At 40.1% G+C, this 21,890-nt stretch overlaps 1 protein-coding gene across 2 annotated transcripts in view; it reads right to left on the reverse strand.

Moving 5' to 3' along the window:
- Positions 1 to 21,471, reverse strand: part of LOC117402162 (very-long-chain enoyl-CoA reductase) — a 31,254-nt gene extending 9,783 nt beyond the window's left edge. The window contains exons 1-4 of one of the 2 annotated variants that reach the window (XM_034910484.2): positions 21,351 to 21,471; positions 11,669 to 11,719; positions 1,480 to 1,531; positions 204 to 248 (exon numbers count right to left, since the gene is read on the reverse strand). In XM_034910484.2, coding sequence (XP_034766375.1) covers positions 204 to 248; positions 1,480 to 1,531; positions 11,669 to 11,719; positions 21,351 to 21,365 — 163 coding nt within the window. In that variant the 5' untranslated portion in view covers positions 21,366 to 21,471. Of the gene's footprint in view, positions 1 to 203; positions 249 to 1,479; positions 1,532 to 11,668; positions 12,358 to 21,350 lie in introns of those variants that run through there. The other variant, XM_034910483.2, reaches the window with a different exon arrangement.
- Positions 21,472 to 21,890: the final 419 nt, after the last annotated feature.

Below are 21,890 nucleotides of genomic sequence, written 5' to 3' on the forward strand. Positions count from 1 at the left end.
ATAACACTGGGTAGTCCACGATTAGTGCTAATCAGGGTCTGTGAAACCAGCCCATAGTGTGGTAGCAGGATAAATGGAGTCAAAGTGAAGCCTATTGCTTCTCTGCCAGCCCAGGAATTCAGCACTCTACATCGGCTGGATAAGCCCCAGCAGGTGGATTTGATTATTTTGAAGCAGATGATCAGAGACTGAGCAACACTTACTGGCATCGAGTCTGATGGACTGCCGAGCTGGATACCACTGTGGATCTGAAACAAAGAGACTGATTAGAGCCTTCATTTTACTGGTACAGTAAAGGGACGTCATGGGGGAAGCACGGCAAACTGCAAAACGGCTGTGCCGATTTACCATTGCAAACTACTGGCACTTCAAGAGGTGGAGCCGTCTCGTTTACGCTGGCAGAAATGTTCAGTAACTGCACCATAAGGTTACCCAGTTAAGTATAAAAATTGTTGTAAACTTTTAATGATCAAAAATTCAGTCTAGTTAAAGTAACTGTAGCTAATAAAATAATGTCATGAATCTTACTCATTTTGCAGGAGCTACACAGGTCTCAGATGTGCAGTCTTTAAAGAAACACATGTTACTGCAAACATGCATGTTCATTTTAAAACATGATATCTGGTACTACACAGGGTTAAGACAAATACTCAGTTTAAATATACTCATGACAAATACTCATGTCATTTAATAGTGGAAGCAGCTGGATCGTTACCGACAGGAAATTAATCAGTGGAGGTGAAACGACCCAAGTGCAAGGCAGTCGGAAGTTTCTGCAAACAGAGATTTCTTTCACCTAGTACCAAATGTCATGTTTTAAAAAGGAAGTACATGGCAGCTAAAACGTGTTTTATGTAGAACAGGCACTAGAGCGAGTAGCACCGATGGTGTTTCACGTATGATAACAACCACTCCACATCAGGTAGAGTTTTTATTATTCATACTTCTCTCTCTTAATTAAATATCACCCAATGGAATTACTTTCTTATAATGCGGAAGACCATCTCCTCTTTCTACTTTCACTGTATAATGAGAATGACAGGCACTGAAAATGAATTTAATAGATTAAAACTGAGGGCAAAAAGTTAGAAGTTAAAGAAAGATGTGACTTTTTTTTATTTGCTTCTGCTGAGGCTGATCTTAGTGCTGTGATTTCTATATTCCTGCATGTTATTAGAGTCGACTATGAATACCATTAACCAGATTGTCAGATTGTTTTGGTTTGGTTGACATACTCCCAATCAAATATGGATTTTCCCTTTTTTTTTTTAACATGTTAACTTAATTTGGGTTCCTAACTGGCAGGATTGTGCTAATAAAGCAGACAAAGCTAGGCACTTGGAGTAGTTCTTGGTCTTGCAATGTGTTCTTAATTCCATGCTGTGTGGGTCATTTAAGAGAAAACCAGCCACTGATTTCTGTGCACGCCCCTTTACTCTTTACTCTGGTTACTTGTTTCCCACTGTCCTCTGTACTTACGGGACTTGTGGAACATTGCCTTTATCTCCCCGATAGTAGAATTGGGATCCACCTGCAAACACAAAACACCACCATTAATGGGTTCCCTCTTATTAGCACTAGTAATACCACACCCCCACTTTCTTGTAATGCAGACATTCCTTTGCTTTATTTTATTACTTTAACCAAGTGTGACAGGGCTAAGCCCCTGCACTTGTAAATATTGTGTGTGTGTGTGTGTGTGTGTTTTTGCTAAAAATAAAGTTGTTTTATTTTGAATGCAAGTTTTGCTGGGATGTGCAGAATGTGGCCATGTGCTGATTGGTTGATTGATTATCAATCAGCCCTGGCTACATGGTATACACAAGGAGCCAGGCCCTTTGTTCAGGGGTTAGTTTAGTTTAGAGAAAGGACCGAGAGCAGCAGGCTGTGCTCACTCTCCTGCACCGACACAGCCTTAGCTTGGGTGCTGTTGTGTTTTGTGCATTGTGTTTATTTAATAGTTTACTTTGTTTTCATTAAATGAAAGTGCTCTGAACGGCAGTCTTCTGCATCCTTGTCTGCTATATCTCACACCAGTGGTTTAGACCATGTAAACCTACAGCAAAGGTACCAGCAGTTTATCTATTGAACTGTATTTGAAATATGTACATATACACATAAGTAAAGAACCAAACCGTTCTCAGCACAACAAAAGGGGCACCAGTAATATTGGGCAGGGCTGTGAATGCAGCTTCTGGTAATGAGGTCTTTGAGAATCAGGAACAACAAATAAGCAGCTGATACTGAAGGGTTTACAGTATGTAAGAGACACCCCAAGGGTTAAAATAACACATTCCAAGAGCCAGTAGAACCTGAAAAAGCAGGTCACTGTACCATACATTCACAGCATGTGGTCACTAACATACATTCACAGCATGGGACACAGACAGAAAGACCTTAATACATGTGACCCATTGTCTTCAATAGATGGCTCCAGTACCATGCAAACACTTGCTCACTATTTTCTACATCCATGGGTCATACACAGGTTCATCAACTTCAGAACAAGCAGATACTGTCCTTAGAGAATATATGAACAAGGAAATAGGGTCTATGAGTTCCCATACAATTTGAATACATGAAACCGTACTATAGAGCCCTGGATATCCAAGTATCTTTTTAAAGTCTGATATTCAAACACCCACACATATGATTGCAAACATCTACGAAAATGGAACTGGCAGCTTCCTGCTCTTAAAGCACCATTATAAGCCCATGTTGAAAATATCAGTGTGGAGGTCTAAACAAGCTGGTGACATTTCACTTGAAAACTAACAGCAAAGCCACAATAGCTGGGCTGAAGGTTGGACCGGCGGTTGTCAATAGGAGGCTGTAGAAACGTGCGGGGCTCATCCAACAGGACAGCTTCAATCACTGTGCTAGCACGGGATTCTGGGGTATTAATAGGCCCTGGCTGTGTCGAGAAGGAATAGCAGAGCCAGAAGGTAGCATTCCCAGGAAATCATCCAAAGGGATTTGATTGAGAGCCTGGCATTCTGTCCAAACAAGATCTACTGCATCTGCCCATTCTCTCCAGTCTGCCTTCAAAAGGCTCTGTAGTGCACTTATAATAATTACACAAAAATGTATATTAAAATAATCAGTATCTTAATGTCTTAACTGTTTATGTATCTTAATGTCTTAATTGTTTTTTTGCAATAATTGGTTTTGGGTTCTGTTGCTCCAGTAATGAGTTAAGATTTTCACTAACTCCTCTATACTGTATGTGTGTAGAGTAGGTGGCGCTGGCAGAGTTGGATGAGTGGAATAGGAATGCGGTTTAGTCCTAGGACTTTCTCCAGACAAGCTCAAACCAGGTAAAGGCAGACTTAAACAAAATGAGGACTCAAAATTGGAGCAACACAGGGTAATATACAGGGGGAAAAATATACAGATATAGACGGTGTATCACCTTAGTATATTTGACTTAATACAGGGCAGGATCAATATTAATGTCCTACTTAAATATCTGTATTGAGAGTGGTCTGTTAGTGCGATTTTGTATTGACAAAGCACCTTTGTAACTAGAGTATAACTAGCTGTCTATCTCTCCCCAGCTCCAACATTGATGGCAGAGTATTAAAGGACCATTCTCCTGATAATAAGAATCATGCTGGCCAAGTTAAATACATCATTACAAAAGTAGTGACTGATGTGACAAACAGCCAGATTTAGTGAGGAAAACTAATCCCTCTCCCAGTTTACTTGGCTCCCACTTGCTGGGGTGGTGCAATGTATTTTGAACAGTATTTTGTTAGCCTGCTGCATGCTTACTAGTCTCTGTAAGTCGCCTTGGATAAAGGCGTCTGCTAAATAAACTAATAATAATAATAATAATGCTGAATGTTAGCCTAGCACCTGCTTTGTGCTAGGCAATGGCACTCCGCTGCGGGCTGCAGTAACACCAGAAACATTACAAAGACCCCCAGGAAACACTGGTCTGTCAGCATCATTCAGACTGCCTGTGCAAAATAATTCATCCAGCTGGATAGTGCCGCTGTACAAGAAACTATTTAGAAGTCTAGGATTTAGTACTGTACACAGTAGAGGCATCATGTGTGTGATAAACAGAGCTGTGAATCGTTTGTTGTAAAACAAGACACAAAAAACACAACATAGCTCATTGCAGAGTTGTTGAATGATGAATAACTGTTTTATAGCTCGTATGAAAACACACTTTATTTCATTAACATGTGCCTTTTAACAAAACAGTCCTTCATTAAATTATCTCTTGATCTTATTATGCATCATAAAAGTAGTCATCAAGACCATCACATTTACTGTGATATGTAATCGACATCGATTGTATTGCAGCCAGCATATTGTGGTGCGTATTAAGGGTGGGGTGGTATAACATTTTCAAGGTATGATAACGGTCAAAAAAATACCATGGTAATCTTAATATCACAGCACATCATGCAAGTTATAAAATGAAGGATTACTAAAAATGGAGAAATACTAAAATTATTGAAATTACTAATTCATTAAACAAACAAACAAAAAAACACTTATCACACTTCCTTTCACGGAATGCTTTAAACTTGGCAAATGCATATTTTAAAAGAACCAAAAGCTGAAAGCTAAAAAGACATTGAGCTGAATGAGGCAACACACAAGTGAGTACAATCATTAAGTTACTGTTTCAGTATCACTTTGCATAACTTAATACAGCCTTGGTGTGGGGTGGCATTAATAAACCTCTCCTGGGGGTTACATGGCATCTCACACCTCGGGAGTGTATAAATGCAAGGTACACGCGCCTCCCATTTATCTGTTTCTTGCAGATATGCAGCTGTAGGCAGTTTAAAGTGAGAGCTTTGCACTAACCATCCTCATTTGCATTGTAATACAGTACATGGGTGTTAATTAAAAATAAATAATGTTTTGCTTGTTTTATTCAATTTAGCAGAGACGTCTTAATAGGATTTACAGAGAAAAAGGGAAAAGTGCCCCCACCCAAAAATAAGGGGCCCCACTTTATTTTAAATGACATGTTTTCAGTATAAATACAAGTGTAGTTATGAGACACCTCCAGATCTCCTATCCACCCCATGAAGGAGTCATATACCCACGCCTCAGAAACGGGGCACCTGGCCATTATTATTATTATTATTATTAGTTTATTTAGCAGACGCCTTTATCCAAGGCGACTTACAGAGACTAGGGTGTGTGAACTATGCATCAGCTGCAGAGTCACTTACAATTACGTTTCACCCGAAAGACGGAGCACAAGGAGGTTAAGTGACTTGCTCAGGGTAACACAATGAGTCAGTGGCTGAGGCGGGATTTGAACCGGGGACCTCCTGGTTACAAGCCCCTTTCTTTAACCACTGGACCACACAGCCTCCTATTACTGTACAAATCTGCTGTGTGATGCAGTGACCGCCTTACAAACAGAAGTTTAAAACCTGTAACTGTGTGCTTTGGAATCAAGTAACGGTAATCATGTTAAGTTTCAATTCGACTCCTGATTTTACTTTATTAATCCTCATTGATAATGACAATACCAACATTAATGTTGTAATTACATGAAACTGAAGCACAGCCCTGCAATGGTAACGTGGATTTCATTTCCAGCTTGTTTTCTTCGGTTACATGTCCACCTGTCCAGTTGTTTCAGGTGGGTTTGATCTTACTGTTCCAGTTTCAGTGTTGTCACAATAGGCCCCATTTTCCAATGTGCAGCAATGGTAAGACCTGACCAAATTCATTTAGTTAGGTCACAAAACGATGCTATAAAATTATACTTTCTTTACGTCCCTTAAACCAGGATATACACTGCTGTGCAAAAAGTCTTAATGAGCATCAGCAATTTACTCAAAGCCTCCACTAGAGTTTTCTACTATTATAAAAACCTTGACTTGTATAAAGAAGGAAAAAACATTGAGTGAAATAGCTCGCATCACTCGATTTTCAAGGTGTGGTATCCAAAGTATAATCAACAAGTACAGAGAAATATCATCTGTAATTGACAAACCCAAGACTTGAAGACCCAAAAATCTGACTAACAAGGATGAGCGATACTTGAAGATAATATACTTAAGGAAAAGAAAGACGACAAGCGTTGAATTGACAACAGAACTGGCAGAAGGCACAGGTGTCGTTGTCCATCCATCAACAGTCCAAAGCACCTTTGACCATTGTTCCATAGTCCAATTTCTGTGCTCTTTTGCATATTTTAGCCTTTTAGTCTTGTTCCCCTTTTTTAGCTGACGTATTCTTACTGCAACACATCCTTTTAAGTCCTGATTTCAAGAGTGACCTTGTAACAAGCTTAGCTCTAGTGGGAAAGTCAATAGTTTTAAATATTTGACAATAATAAGATAACCACCTGCAATAAAGCATGCTTTAGAGATAGATGAGTGGAGTGCCAGATCCAAGAAAATAAACGCTGGGTAAGTCAGGCTTCATTTCAATTATAATGTATTATGTAAGTTTAAAAAAACAAAACACAAAGACAGAATAGAAATACCAGAGAACAAGAGTAAAAGTAATCAACAAGGAAGATAAGGGGGAATAAGAAACAATTAGAACAAAGAAAGAATTAAAGTCACAATAGGACCTATCTTATAAGACTTCACACACAGATAATGCACAATATTTACAATATGTCTGAGACAGTTGTTTCCACAAAATAAACTTATCGGGCAACTTTGAGTCCTTGTTTGACCAAATACCAAAATCAAACCGAGCCTTCTGTTCCTAGGCGTTCGTTTAACACCAACAAATAAACAATAACAAAAAACCAAAATCAAACTGATCCTTCTGTTCTGAGGTGCTCCTTTAACCCCAATAAATAAACCATACCTATTGGTCCCGGCAAAAAAGGATATTTGAAAAATCCAAGTAATTGATGAAGCAGGACGAAAAATGGATGTACAAGGTTAGCAAAAATGAATCCTGCACAATAAATGAATAAAATGGCTTGATCTCAGCCAGTGTTCAGGAATCGGTATGGCAGAAACTCCCTGGCTATGGAAAACTTCCAACAGACAATTTCCCCAATGGTAATGTAGCTTGGAAAGTAGGTTTTCTTTTAAATCCCAGGGAAGAACAGGAACCGATTGGTGAGACAGCAGCCAGGCATCCAAAGACCGACTATAACGGACTTGAATAATTCACTATGGTGTATATAAACTCAGATAAAGTTTCTAGCAAAACTGAACTGATTAAATTTCTTTCCTGAGTTTTTTACAGCGGTAGGTTAGAAAATACTTTTTCTAACACTAATAAACACATGTTTGTTTACAGTGTTTATGAGGACTCTGCATTGACTCTCACTTTATTTTTATTTACTATTCCTAACTCCAGTCAAACAAAACTCCACACAGGATGAAAGTCAACAACAAACACAATATTTGGGCACTTTTAGTTTGTTTTAAAAAACAATAATGACTGTTTAAACACTACAAGGACTTGGCCTGTGTCTTCATAAGGTAGGTTTTGTCAGACTTTCCCTCCTTATGGAGACTTTTTTGACCCAGCAAGCACTATAAACCTGCCCCCCCCTCCCCCCCTTCTATCTCCTATCTTCAGGAAAACTCACCCCCACTAAACAATAAAGGAATGGCCAAATGGCTTACTGAGACAGCAATTACCGATTATAATTATCAATTAGATAGAACAATGCCTTTGCAAGGAGGACCCTTAAAATAATTAACTAGAAAACTAAGAGAACTGCTGCACAGCTTTCTTATAAAAGTGTTGTGTGGGAATAATGGATTGACTGAAGACTTTCTTAATTTACCAAGAAACCCCAGAAAGAAAGTTACATTTGTTTCCTTAATATTTAAATGCTTATTAAGCTTTTAATTGGACTTTATAATAACCTGCCAGGTGTTCTGCCACCCACTTTAGTGCAGCAGGCAGCAAGCTTCTTATGCTGCACAGGTGCAGCTGATGCTACAACCTTCGTACTGTTGATCTGACGGACAACGACACCTGTGCCTTCTGCCAGTTCTGTTGTCAATTCCAGAAAGACGACAAGTGTTGAATTGACAACAGAACTTGCAGAAGGCACAGGTGTCGTTGTCCGTCAAATCAACAGTACGAAGGTCACTCTTGAAATCAGCACTTAAAGGATGTGTTGCAGTAAGAATACCTCTGTTAAGAAAGGGGAACAAGACTAAAAGGCTAAAATATGCACAAAAACACAGAAATTAGAATATGGAACAATGGTCAAAGGTTCTGTTGTCAATTCAACGCTTGTCTTCTTTCTATTCCTTATGGATATTATCTTCAAGTATTGCTCATCCTTGTTAGACAGCTTTTTGGGACTTCCAGTCCTGGGTTTGTCAATTACAGATGATGTTTTTCTGTACTTGTTGATTATGCTTTAAGAACATAAGAACATAAGAAAGTTTACAAACGAGAGGAGGCCATTCAGCCCATCTTGCTCGTTTGGTTGTTAGTAGCTTATTAATCCCAGAATCTCATCAAGCAGCTTCTTGAAGGATCCCAGGGTGTCAGCTTCAACAACATTACTGGGGAGTTGGTTCCAGACCCTCACAATTCTCTGTGTAAAAAAGTGCCTCCTATTTTCTGTTCTGAATGCCCCTTTATCTAATCTCCATTTATGACCCCTGGTCCTTTTTTCTTTTTTCAAGTCAAAGAAGTCCCCCGGGTTGACATTGTCTATACCTTTTAGGATTTTGAATGTTTGAATCAGATCGCCGCGTAGTCTTCTTTGTTCAAGACTGAATAGATTCAATTCTTTTAGCCTGTCTGCATACGACATGCCTTTTAAACCCAGGATAATTCTGGTTGCTCTTCTTTGCACTCTTTCTAGAGCAGCAATATCCTTTTTGTAACGAGGTGACCAGAACTGAACACAATATTCTAGGTGAGGTCTTACTAATGCATTGTAGAGTTTTAACATTACTTCCCTTGATTTAAATTCAACACTTCTCACAATATATCCAAGCATCTTGTTAGCCTTTTTTATAGCTTCCCCACATTGTCTGGAGGAAGACATTTCTGAGTCAACATAAACTCCTAGGTCTTTTTCATAGTTCCCTTCTTCAATTTCACTATCTCCCATATGATATTTATAATGAACATTTTTATTGCCCGCAAGCAATACTTTACACTTTTCTCTATTAAATTTCATTTGCCATGTGTCTGCCCAATTTTGAATGCGGTCTAGATCATTTTGAATGACCTTTGCTGCTTCAACAGTGTCTGCCACTCCTCCTATTTTTGTGTCGTCTGCAAATTTAACGAGCTTACTATATCAGAGTCTAAATCATTAATGTAGATTAGGAATAGCAGAGGACCTAATACTGATCCCTGTGGTACACCACTGGTTACCTCACTCCATTTCGAGGTTTCTCCTCTAATCAGTACTTTCTGTTTTCTACATGTTAACCACTCCCTAATCCATGTGCATGCATTTCCTTGAATCCCTACTGCGTTCAGTTTGAGAATTAATCTTTTATGCGGGACTTTGTCAAAAGCTTTCTGGAAATCTAAATAGACCATGTCGTATGCTTTGCAGTTGTCCATTTTCAATGTTGCATCCTCAAAAAAGTCAAGTAGGTTAGTTAGACATGATCTCCCTTTCCTAAAACCATGCTGGCTGTCTCCCAGGATAATGTTACCATATAGGTAATTTTCCATTTTGGATCTTATTATAGTTTCCATAAGTTTACATATAATAGAAGTCAGGCTTATTGGTCTGTAGTTACCTGGTTCAGTTTTGTCTCCCTTTTTGTGGATCGGTATTACGTTTGCTATTTTCCAGTCTGTCGGTACAACCCCTGTGTCAAGAGACTGTTGCATGATCTTGGTTAGCGGCTTGTAAATAACTTCTTTCATTTCTTTGAGTACTATTGGGAGGATCTCATCCGGCCCAGGGGATTTGTTTATTTTAAGAGCTCCTAGTCCCTTTAACACTTCTGCCTCTGTTATGCTAAAGTTATTTAAAACTGGATAGGAACAGGTCGACATGTGGGGCATGTTGTCCGTGTCCTCCTTTGTAAAAACCTGTGAAAAGTAATCATTTAATATATTTGCTATTTTTTTTTCTTGATCTATGATTTTGCCATTTGTGTCTCTTAGACATTTAACCTCCTCTTTGAATGTTCTCTTGCTGTTATAATATTTTGGATACCACACCTTGAAAATCGAGTGATGCGAGCTATTTCACTTATTGTTTTTCCTACTTTATGCAAGTCAAGGTTGTTATAATAGTAGAAAACACTAGTGGAGGCTTTGAGTAAATTGTTCATAATGCACCAGAGTAGAAAAATGCAACATGTCTAAGACTTTTGCACTGCACTATATAACGTAAATGAAAGGCTGTTTTCAACAAAGCTTAATAAGGGGAAGTGGAAATATCCAGTATCCAGTTTATATGCCTTCAACTGCTAAAGAATAAAATAAGCTCTCAGCTTCTAAAGACTGGGTTATATCGTCTCTTGCCTGAATGTGTAACTTTGCTTTGACCCCTCTGGATTTTTGTATATCATGCCCCGGTGCTGTTGCGTGTGGCTGAGTGTGCAGCCAGGTTACAGCAGTTGTTTCTGCTGGCTGCTTTAGTGTCTTGCAGGGCCCCTTATGCATAATCAGATTCTCTTTCAACGTGCCGTTCCTGGTTAAACAAACAAACTTGAAACTCGAATGTGGCAGCACATCAGTCAGGTTTACAGAATATTCACTTACACGCTGCATCTGACCGCTACAACGTCAGGGCAACGGTACGGTTCTGTGGGTCTCTTGCTTGTCCCAACAAGTTGCGCACGTCTCGGGGTGACCAGAGCTGTGCTTCCTGGTGGGGTTTTCTGTGAACGTTACACTTCCAGTAACACCTGGGAGCCTGTCCTTATGAGCACAGTGGTCAATGCAGCCCATGTAAGGGACAAGCTGACTGCACGGGCTCCCACTGACATGCCCCTTGTGAAGTCACCAAGATCCTTCTGCTATCACATCATTGTTGCTGAATAGTTGCACATACATGACGCATCACATCACACTACATCACCTTACGTCACCCCCCCCCACACCAGTGTGGAATTTAAAGGTTATAAAACCCTCTGCAGTGTTTACAAGAAACACAATACTTTGCTGTATCCCCTATTGTCTGTGTCACATTTTCATTCATACATAATGGGTGATAAATCACCAGTTCGTTACCGCAATAGCATACATTACATTTTCACACAACAACCTGAAATTTGCTACAGAACCCTATTTAAATCAGTTTCGGAAATGGATTTGCTGTCAACTTGGAGTGGTCATTCCAAAATTAAAAAAAAAAAAAAAATTTAAAACACAAGTAGAACTAATCAATAGTGTTTGAGCATCACTGCATCAGGGTGACTGTGTACAGCTATAAATCTGTATCAGTCTTTAATTAATCACACAGCCTCAAGAATATATCTTTCAGATCATGTAAAGTCATACATTTTCTGGGGCAAAACTTCAAATGAAAAACTTTGTGAAATGAAAAAGTCTGTACAAATATACTGCCTTAATTATATTATACCATAGGGAAATTGTAGTCAGTTTTGAAGGAAAATAAACACTATGCATAACTAGGGCTTCAATGAGACCTGATTTACATCATATTATTACACAGAAAATTGAGGGTACCAATGTAATAGTAACTTGAATAATAATAATAATAATAATAATAATAATAATAATAATAATAATAATGTGCTCTTACCTTGTCCAGGAAGCATAGCTTGTCCTTGGTCTTGGCGCACAAGATCTCCACCTCAAAGAAAACAACAGCTTTTTTAGTCTTTTTGGCAGGTTTGGCCGGCTTCACGGGGCGTTTTGGCCCATTGGCTTTCTTCGGCGCCTGTTTTGCCTCTAAAGCCACCAAGTTTATATCCATGATCAACCCAACACAATGAAAGAGCAAAGTCCTGTAATCAAAGCTTGCAATCCTCCTTCCTTTTTCCCCTAATCCAAGCACACGAGTTTAACAGCAAGTTGTCGTGGATATTTTAATCCCCAAAGTGAAGATCCTGGCTACCTTTCCCCCCCAGAGCTGTGTTACTGCACTGCGCAGTAGAGGGAGGAACGGAGGGCTAGAGAGACAGAACTATTCCTTGCAGTTTGGGGGCTGACTGAAGATGTAACTCGATAGGACGGTGCTGGGAACCAGTTACACTCAGCTATATATAAACTGCATGTGCAGTTACGCACCAACACCCTCCCCTCCCAAAAGTAAAGGAGTTCTTCCACTTGTTTTTCAGTCGCTTAAAAGTCGGATAAAATACATGTACATATTTTTAATTTATATCCTTCTTGTTGAGTGATAAAGCAGAAGATGTTCAGGGCTTAGCCCAAGCTCTGTGCTGTCATTTCTTCAACACTGTGGCGCAGGGTTTATTTTAAGGGCTGGTCGTATCCTTTGCTCTTCTCAGAAAAGGAAACAGGCTGCTACAGCTGCTGGTAGAGACAGTATAAGGGAAACGTTCAGGCCGTGGAAGGTTTTCTGCTATATATAAAGGAGCACTGTATTGAATATATTAATAAACCTCACTCTCTTAAATCAATGATAAAATATGCATTTTTTTTTAACCTGTTATTAACCTCCACTGGTAGTGCCCCTACTTTCATCAGACTTTATATAAGGAACAGTGAGACAACTTGATTAGGACACTGTTTAGAACAAGTTATTGAGAGTATCAGAATCTGAGGGGTAAGGATGTTCCTGTGCATACAGTGAACATGGATTATCACTTCATTTTATACTTCTGTTAAAGAGCAAGGCTGGCTCGATATTCTACGGTATTACTAATGTGTATGGACTAGACTGGACTTGCTTTGCATGTGGCTGTTCATGCAGCTTCCCTTTCATGACTCTCTGTGTGTCTCTTCGTGAGTCACTTGTTTTCTTGAGATCAATTTCAAAGTAGCAAAAGTATCTGCAACAATCTAAAACTTTATTATTAACTGTTGTAAACATTACAGAGGCTAAACTTCTACAGAAATGGAAACATGCCGGTTACTACAGATCATTTGAGTGGATATGTCCCAAAAATCATTTTCACTGAAATATAAAAGGGGTTGGACAAAACATCGCTGGCCATAACACTGTCAAAAGGGCAGCCACTGATTCAACGTGGCGGGCAGAGAGTCTGAGAGGTGTTTCAATTGTTCCTTTAGGGAAGTTGGGGCAAATCTACAGAGATATGCAGTTCCAACTGTACCCTTATAAAAGTTTCCCACAGTGGAAGCATAGGAACGTGTATTAAAGCACAGTGAAAGCATGGTAAAGCATAGGCAAGCACTGTAAAGCAGAGAGGTATGGTAAATAATGTGAAGAACATATCAAACGAGGGTAAACTATGGGACAATTTAAAAGCATGGGAAACCTGCAAATGTGCCACGGTAAGCTTTAAGGGTAATATGGAAGGAAGCTCCTGCCAACTGAGCACCAGCTATCCTGCCTCTATTAAAGTCTTATGGACCTGCTGTCTTACTGTCCCATTGTGATCAGAAACAGGTACCACACAGAAGCTGTTTAATTTATTTGCACTTGTCTTAATGCCATAAAGCTAAATATTTTCTTCACAATGAAAGAGAAAGTATTACTGCTAGACCTACAATCAACTATATAAAAAAACTGATCTTAACACCATGGTTAGCACTTCATTAAAGATGGGCCACTGTTCATAATATAATAAGAAAAACCTGAAAGGGAGTCAGTGATAATGCTACGCATGTTTTTAAAGCACTGATTAGCACTCCCCCAGTGATCATGTTGATAATGCCAAGCTGATGTAATAAATATCTCTCCTTTAAGAAGCAACCCTCCCCCATAGAGAGCAGTGCTTGTCTGTTTGATTTGTGAGTTTAATGTGGGAGCACTTCCAGCAGGGTGATATTCTGGTATCGCTGTGGTCCCAACTCTTTCACTGCCTTCATCTCTGAACACATTCAACAAGCAGCAGCTGGGCCGATCTGAAACATTTTATTTCTATATACAGCAGAAGAGCCACTAAACTCTCCCAGCACACAGTGTGTGAGAGAGAGAGAGAGAGAGAGAGACAGAGAGAGAGAAAGAAGGCTTACCAGCGTGTGGGGACAGACAGACTGACACAGCGTATTGAGAGGTAGGAAACTCAATAAACTTACAGACATTCTGAACTGGTAAAACTACAAGAAACTTCAAGTACAAACTTTTGGGCAAATTCTTTCATCCTATATAATAGCACAAACGAAGCACTTAACCAAAACCTGGCTACCTCTGGTTCTTATAGATTTAACATATGTGTTTATGATTGAGTGTTGGAAGCTTTGAAAAACTTAAATGAAGATATTAGCCAAAATGTCTATAACAAGTCTTCTGTATTTGAGATTCTAGATTGGGCTATGAATTTAATACTGAGTTTTGTGAATTGCCAAGGAGATTACAAGATTGGCTTCACATAACACTGAAAGTATTATGCATGTTTCTTATAGTTTGAATTCATTGGAATTGACGTTTGAAAGTTAATTTATGATTGGAGTATTGAAAGTTGTCGATGAACACTATATTACAATACATCACACAGACCATTTTCTAAGCTATTTATCACAATGATGAAGGCACAGGGTAACCCATTTGTCTATAGTAGTTTTGGTGGAAATTGCCTGATAACATCACAGTTGAATTAGTAATTTAGCAGACGCTTTTATCCAAAGCGACTTACAGAGACTGTGAACTATGCATCAGCCACCACTGCTGCAGAGTCACTTACAATAGGACCTCGGTTTTACATCGCATCCGATTTCAACAGTTGCCCAAAAGTTTCCTTTAAAGAAAATTAAACACAAGGCAACTTCCAGGCAAATGTAGAAGCGACTTTTTAATTGCAACGTTTAAGCAATTTCAACAAAACAATTTTGTTGAAAAATGTTGCCTAGAACTTGTTACTTGAAAATGGGCCTTGATTTTTTATGCTGTAGAAAAAATTCAGCAGCCAAAGACGTGTTCTTAGTTTTACCTTTAAAGATGAACTCCCTTATAAATGACTTCCAGTGATAACCAATTAATAGAATCACTGGTTAACACAGCCAACTGCATATAGTAATCAAACATTACTTATTCAATGTATTGTTAAATAAAACAAATCTATAAAACAATGTACAGCCTGGAGGCCATGTCAAAAGTCATAGCTCAGAGGAAGAAGGTCGAGGGAATTGTTTAAAGATGCTAACTGGGCTCTGCCCCTGACGGCTGTCAGCACTGACGTACTTTACACTGTATATGTGACGAGAGTCCGGTTTCTGTGATTGGATTGGGTTTTTACTAGGGCTGACAATCGATTATAATTTTTGATCGGTTAATTTATGGGCATTAGTTGATTAATCGGTAGGTTCATCCCTGCACATTTTTAATAAAGGTAACGCTCTTATAGCAGCTGTCCTGCATAGTAATATTAAAAAAATCAATAGAATCTAAAATGAAAAATAAGCCCAATAGGAATTTGGTCTTTTTAAAAGCCTTTTTATTCGTTCGGATATTCGTTGGTCTTTCAAAAAGCAATACAAACCATTATATTGCTCGAACGCAGGCAAAGACAGCATAACTGCAGGGGCAGGGGGTGTGGACGTGGTCCCTGTGTGTTTGCCTTTATTTTACAGCAAGACCTTACAATATGTAACACATTAAAATAGGAAAATATCCCAGGAGTAAAGAATAACTTGTGTAGGACTTACTTTACCCCAGTGAATTAACTATAAAGCAAAGGATGCCAAATAGCAGTTCAAGTTAAATGTTGCTTTGTTTATTCTCAAAATAAATAGTACATAAAGCTGACAACGCATTTTATTTAACTTTCATTCCTTGCCATTGCCGTTACTTCACAGTAAACAGTGGCCAGAGACACGTTTTCATAAAGTAATAGCATGAGGTTTACTTGTGCCTTTTTGTAGCTGAACAAGCAAACGAAAACTGAAATTTAACTTTTAACACTTCAAAACAAAACAAACGTGGAAATGGTGTAAAGTGAAGGGGAAAAAAACTCACAGTTTTAGTTCTCATTTGTTACATTCCACATAACAGAAAGCCTCAAAAAAATATATATAATATATAGTCTAAAATCACTACACAACATTTTCAGGAAGTTGGGTACTGTTTAATTGCCTTTTTTCTGTCCCATGAAATTCTGGCTTGCTCTAAAGCAGCACAACACATTTTTGTCCCAGATGGCTTTCCATAAAGATCACTATGTGTGCACACGCATAATCTGGTACTTTTAAATAGAGGCTTATATATTATATATTAATCTCACATATCACACAAAGCTCTTTTTCATTTGCGCAAATTCTGGTGAGACGGTAAATAAGTGCAAGGTATTTTTGTCATTTGTAGAGAATACAAACATCTGATTTTTGTATCCAACTACACATCAAAAATATTCGTTCGAATATTTGTCCCAGCACTACTCTATAATAAGCAATATCGCGTGAAATTCTGCTATTCTTACACCCTTACCCTAGCATTGTTATGTCCCGCCTCTGCTTACTAATAATTGGACAGCTGCAAAACCACTGAATTTCCCCAAGAATTTAAAATGCAATGCCGTTACTTTATGCTGTCAACACCCCCGGTTTGCTGTGATCGTTATTATTTCCACCAAGTACCATAATCAATATTGAAACGAAACTGAACAGATTGCTGTGCGTAACACAACAGACATATGGCTGGAAGAACTCAACATGTCCTTCTGTTGAGGTGTATTCAAATGGCAGCGCCTCCTTATAACCATGCTGAGCAGACATTTCTCAAAGCTTTTCTGATGATAGATAATGCAGGGATAGGTCCAGTGGGGTTTGATGACAATCAATAATCGAAAATAAATCGGCTACAAATTGGCACGATAATCACAATTATGTTTGATCATGTTTGATCTCCCATTCATTTCTGTTTTCTCCCTAGTAAGTAGATTTGTCTCTCTCTCTGCTTGTTGTTTTTAAAATAAAACTGTCCCACTGTCCTCTCCCACAATTGAGGTAATGTCTGATGCCCAGTTTAACTGGCGCATAACACAACCCAGCATCTCTTTAATGACAAATCAGTTGTCTCGGTTATTGCCGATATTGACAATTGATAATCATTTTTCAGTACGATAAATAATCGTCAATAATATCACGATTATTGTTCCAGCCCTAAGGTTCGGCCCTGGAGGCAGTAAGCAGTGAGCTTGTTCTGAACTCTACAGGGCTGAGCGGCTGTTCTGTTATTTCAGTCAGGGGTGTCAGGCAGTTCAGATGGACCTGACTGCGAGTGAAACACAATCCAGGACAGGAACTCAGTAACCAAATCACCCCCCCCCCCCTCCCCCTCCCCCTCCCCAGGACAGCATCTCCCTCCAGCACAGCACCCTCCCCAGGACAGGAGCCTCCCTCAGGACAGCACCCTCCCCAGGACAGGAGCCTCCCTCAGGACAGCACCCTCCCCAGGACAGGAGCCTCCCTCAGGACAGCACCCTCCCCAGGATAGGAGCCTCCATCAGGACAGCATCCTCCGCCAGCACAGCACGCTCCCCAGGACAGGAGCCCCTCCCCCAGCACAGCACCCTCCCCCCAGGTCAGGAGCCTCTCCCCCAGCACAGCACCCTCCCCAGGACAGGAGCCTCCCTCAGGACAGGACCCTCCCCCAGGACAGGAGCCTCCCTCAGGACAGGAGCCTCCCCAGGTCAGGAGCCTCTCCCCCAGCACAGCACCCTCCCCAGGACAGGAGCCTCCCTCAGGACAGCATCCTCCGCCAGCATAGCACCCTCCCCAGGACAGGAGCCTCCCTCAGGACAGTACCCTCCCCCAGGTCAGGAGCCTCTCCCCCAACACAGCACCCTCCCCAGGTCAGGAGCCTCTCCCCCAGCACAGCAACCTCCCCAGGACAGGAGTCTCCCCCAGCACAGCACCCTCCCCAGGTCAGGAGCCTCTCCCCCAGCACAGCACCCTCCCCAGGACAGAAGCCTTCCTCAGGACAGCATCCTCCCCAGGACAAGAGCCTCCCTCAGGACAGTACCCTCCCCCAGGTCAGGAGCCTCCCCCAGCACAGCATCCTCCCTCAGATCAGGAGCCTCTCCCCATTCCGCCCTTACAGTGAAAACATAACAGGCTCAATTCACTGTAATGTTCTTAAATGAGAAAATCAAAAAGATTCAGAAAATTGTAACAAGTTTAGGTCTTTTTTCTGCTTTGCTATGTATGTTTCCTTAAGTAATCAAACCCTTGTGCTAGCTGTCAATGTTTCGTGCAGAAAGAGAAGCAGCCCTGATAAGCAGGGGGAGTTCTGTACAGATTAAGCACATTCATATCTACGACCGTCATTCTTGTATTGAGCACTACTGTTTAAAGTTACTGGAAGAACCTGCTTATTTATCTATCAAAACAAAAAAAAAGTACAAAACCAATGCTGCCAACTCGTTATTTGCTTACTCAACCATGCTATTGCACTTCAACCAAAAAGGATATGATGAACGTGAACGTTTAAAAAAAAAAAACGATTGTCTCACTCTTGGGAATCTTGTGACCGGTTTCAATCATTGCTCATGACATGCTCCAGTATTCTGTGTTGTGGATTGAGGTCATGTGATTTACTTTAGCACTACACAGATGAAGGCTCTAACTTTGTACTTAGAGCGACGGTGAGGTGTGTGTTGTTACTTGTTGTTTTATTTATTTTGTTGCATTGATTTCCATGGCATCAAAACGAGGAGATGGCTGTTATAACATTTTAATATCTTAGAATGAAGGAAATTGTAGGTTTTGGATCTTTTCTTAAAAGTTTCTGTCATTTTGCTGGCGTCACAATTGTGTAAGCGGTTCTCTAGTAGGAGTGTTAGTGTGTCATGCGTTTGTACAGACAGCTCGAAGAAGCACCATTTTACAGACCCAGATTCTGATACTCTCAATAACTGCTAAAGAATGTCCTTAGCCAGCTTGTTACTTACTGTGCTGTCACAGAGCCTTGGACATTTGAAAAACAAAACCAGCTGTGCAGCAATAGAGATTACAGAAGCAAGGAGCTCCCTCTAGTGTTGATGCATAAGAAGTTCTTTAAATATATATATATTATTTATTTATTTATTTATCATTATTTTTTTTTTAATAAATTTAGTCTTTGCCAATTATTTTTATTATTTTCTCCCAGTTTGGAATGGCCAATTATTATTTGAAGCTCAGCTCACCGCTACCACCCGTGTTGACTCGGGAGGGCGAAGATGAACACACACTGTCCTCCGAAGCGTGTGCCGTCAGCCGACCGCTTTTTATCACACTGCGGACTCACCATGCAGCCAACCAAGAGCTACAGTGTCGGAGGACAACGCAGCTCTCGGGCAGCTTACAGGCAAGCCCGCAGGCGCCCGGCCAGACTACAGGGGTCGCTGGTGTGCGGTGAGCCGAGGACACCCTGGCCGACCTCCCATCCACGGTCGGCTGTGGAATAGCCTGGACTCAAACTTGCGTCGTCCAGACTATAGAGCGCATCCTGCACTGCACGTGGAGCGCCTTTACTGGATGCGCCACTCGGGAGCCCCCCTTAAATATATATTATTATTATGCATGTTTGTAAGTGTTCGCTGGCTACCTCCATTCAAGTTGACAGTAGGGGTGTGCTGTTACTCATACTCAGAATTGCTTATAATGTATTGGCAGGTATTCAATAAATCCATTCATTAACGTGCTGATTTCAAAACAAGAAAAGCTGTCCTTCACTCACGTTTACAAGTGAGTACCAATAAATGGCAATGTCCTAAATAGGAAACCTTTCACTCTTCCAGCCCCACCTGCTCTCGAGTTCCTTTTCTCAATTCACAGTCCCTAATTACCTACCTGCTTTACCCTACTTAACTAGAAGGTCCCTGCTAGAGCAGAAACATGTTGAAACATGTTGCAGGTAGTCATTTGAATCTGCAGCACTGTACGAATGCATACTGATGCACTGATATTAAATTAATGAAAAGAACACAGGGTGTTCCAAGAACCAAGAGAACTGTAAAGCCTTGGCTATCACTCCACTTTATTGTGCAAGACCATTACATGGGACAGGCTGCATTGCAAGACCGTTCCCCTACTTTATTAGTGCTATTGTATGAAAGGCTGCATGTTAAACTAATAACAGCAGTTGTTTGCATCACTGAGCCGAAACTATTGTTTACTTGAAATTATTTGAAACACTTCTAACATGCAGCACATGTGTTTTTTTAACGGTGCTATTTTTAGAATGCAAATTAAATTGAAAATCCCAGACATATATTCTGTAATATATAGTTTGAGGGCAAAATGGGAGATCTGATCGATTTTGATAGTCTTGGTAAATGCATCTGTATCAAACACTAATTACTGGTATTTCACAATGACTATAAAACAGATTGTGCTGCAGATTTTTACCCCTGACATCCCTAATCGCTATTATAGGCGGGAAGAAACTGAACACCTTGCAGCCACGTGGAATCTGTGGCAGCCTAGCGACGCTGTTATGGCAGGTGTTTCTGTTTTTTGTTCAATCCCGCACCACTACAAACAAAGCCGTGTTTCCTTATTAAGACAGGGATTTCTTTGAGAGCGAGCGACACACTGTTGTGATGACAGGGTTTGACAGGTGGATTTCAGAGGGTTAGATATTTATATCAGTGTTAAAGCGTAGGTCTTTATAGTCTGGTGTGTGGGCCTCTGTGCAGTTGTCCCGGATGCACAGACTATACCCCTGCCACTGTGTGTGCGTGAGTAGATATCCCATTTAAAGTGAAACCCTTGGATAAAGGCGTCTGCCAAATAAACTGAACTAAAAGGCACCTATGTACAAAGGCTACACGTTCACAATCCCAAATCCATTGCCCATGTTAACAGACCCTCAATATCCACCCCACAATTAATCCCTCCAGTTTGATGGCAGGTTTTACTGTACAAAATGAATCTGGGTCAGAAAGGGGTCATTTTCCAAGTTTCTGCAGCAGTTTAAAACGGGTACCTTAACAAGCCTGACCAGCAGCAGCAGTATAATCTTTACAAAGTTATACTGCAGCCTACATCAAACAAAGTCCGCAGACTACTGTACTGTATGTATCTGTACTGTAGGTACGAACCAATTTATGTCTGTTTTTCTATGCATGAATGCATATCTTATTTTTCGCCTTCTCGACCACATTTTCACATCAATAAAAATACGTATTAACAATTTTTGCATTTATTTAATTGATATTAGCACTGTCCCCGTTCGGCCCTAGCGAGGTTTATCTTAATCCTCTCACCACTTGACACTTACATAGCAGCCAACTGCTATTACATCCGCATGAATTAAATCAACCGCATGCAATGCTAACGAACCCATGTAATGTAACAATACGATAAATATAACACGAATATATTCAAATGAAACCTGTTTTTATTTCCCTCACCTCGTAGTGCTTCATCCTTGCTGTGACAGTTTGGACTTAAACACCAGTCTTCCTGACCTCTCCCCGAAAGCCAATCAGAAGAAAGAGGCTCTGGAATAGCCAATCTGCGATCAGAAATGGTATCACTTTCAAGCCAATCGGCGATCGGGTTAAGTAGTGACGTTCCAATGAGAAAACATAGAACCATCGTGACAACCAATCAACACGAACTAGTCCCATTCGATTTGTATGACTTGATCTCATTGGACAACAGGAACAATTAAATGCGTTTTATTCAAGCTAATGACATCGTTGACAGATATATTTAACCACTGTAAAATACAGTCATCATTTTTTGGAAAATTGTAAGATTGTAAGATGGCGTCACGTCACGTCGCGTTTATTTATTTATTTATTTATTTATTTATTTATTTATTTATTTTGTACTGTATGTGCCCCGTGGCCGTAGCTACAGCCCCGCTAATGTAATTACATTTGGTATGGAAAGAGATAAAGCCCATTTGAAAACCAGTTGAATTTAAATTAAATTAAATTAAATTA

This window comes from Acipenser ruthenus, chromosome 34, assembly GCF_902713425.1.
Source record: "Acipenser ruthenus chromosome 34, fAciRut3.2 maternal haplotype, whole genome shotgun sequence".
Classification (NCBI taxonomy): Eukaryota; Metazoa; Chordata; class Actinopteri; order Acipenseriformes; family Acipenseridae; genus Acipenser; species Acipenser ruthenus.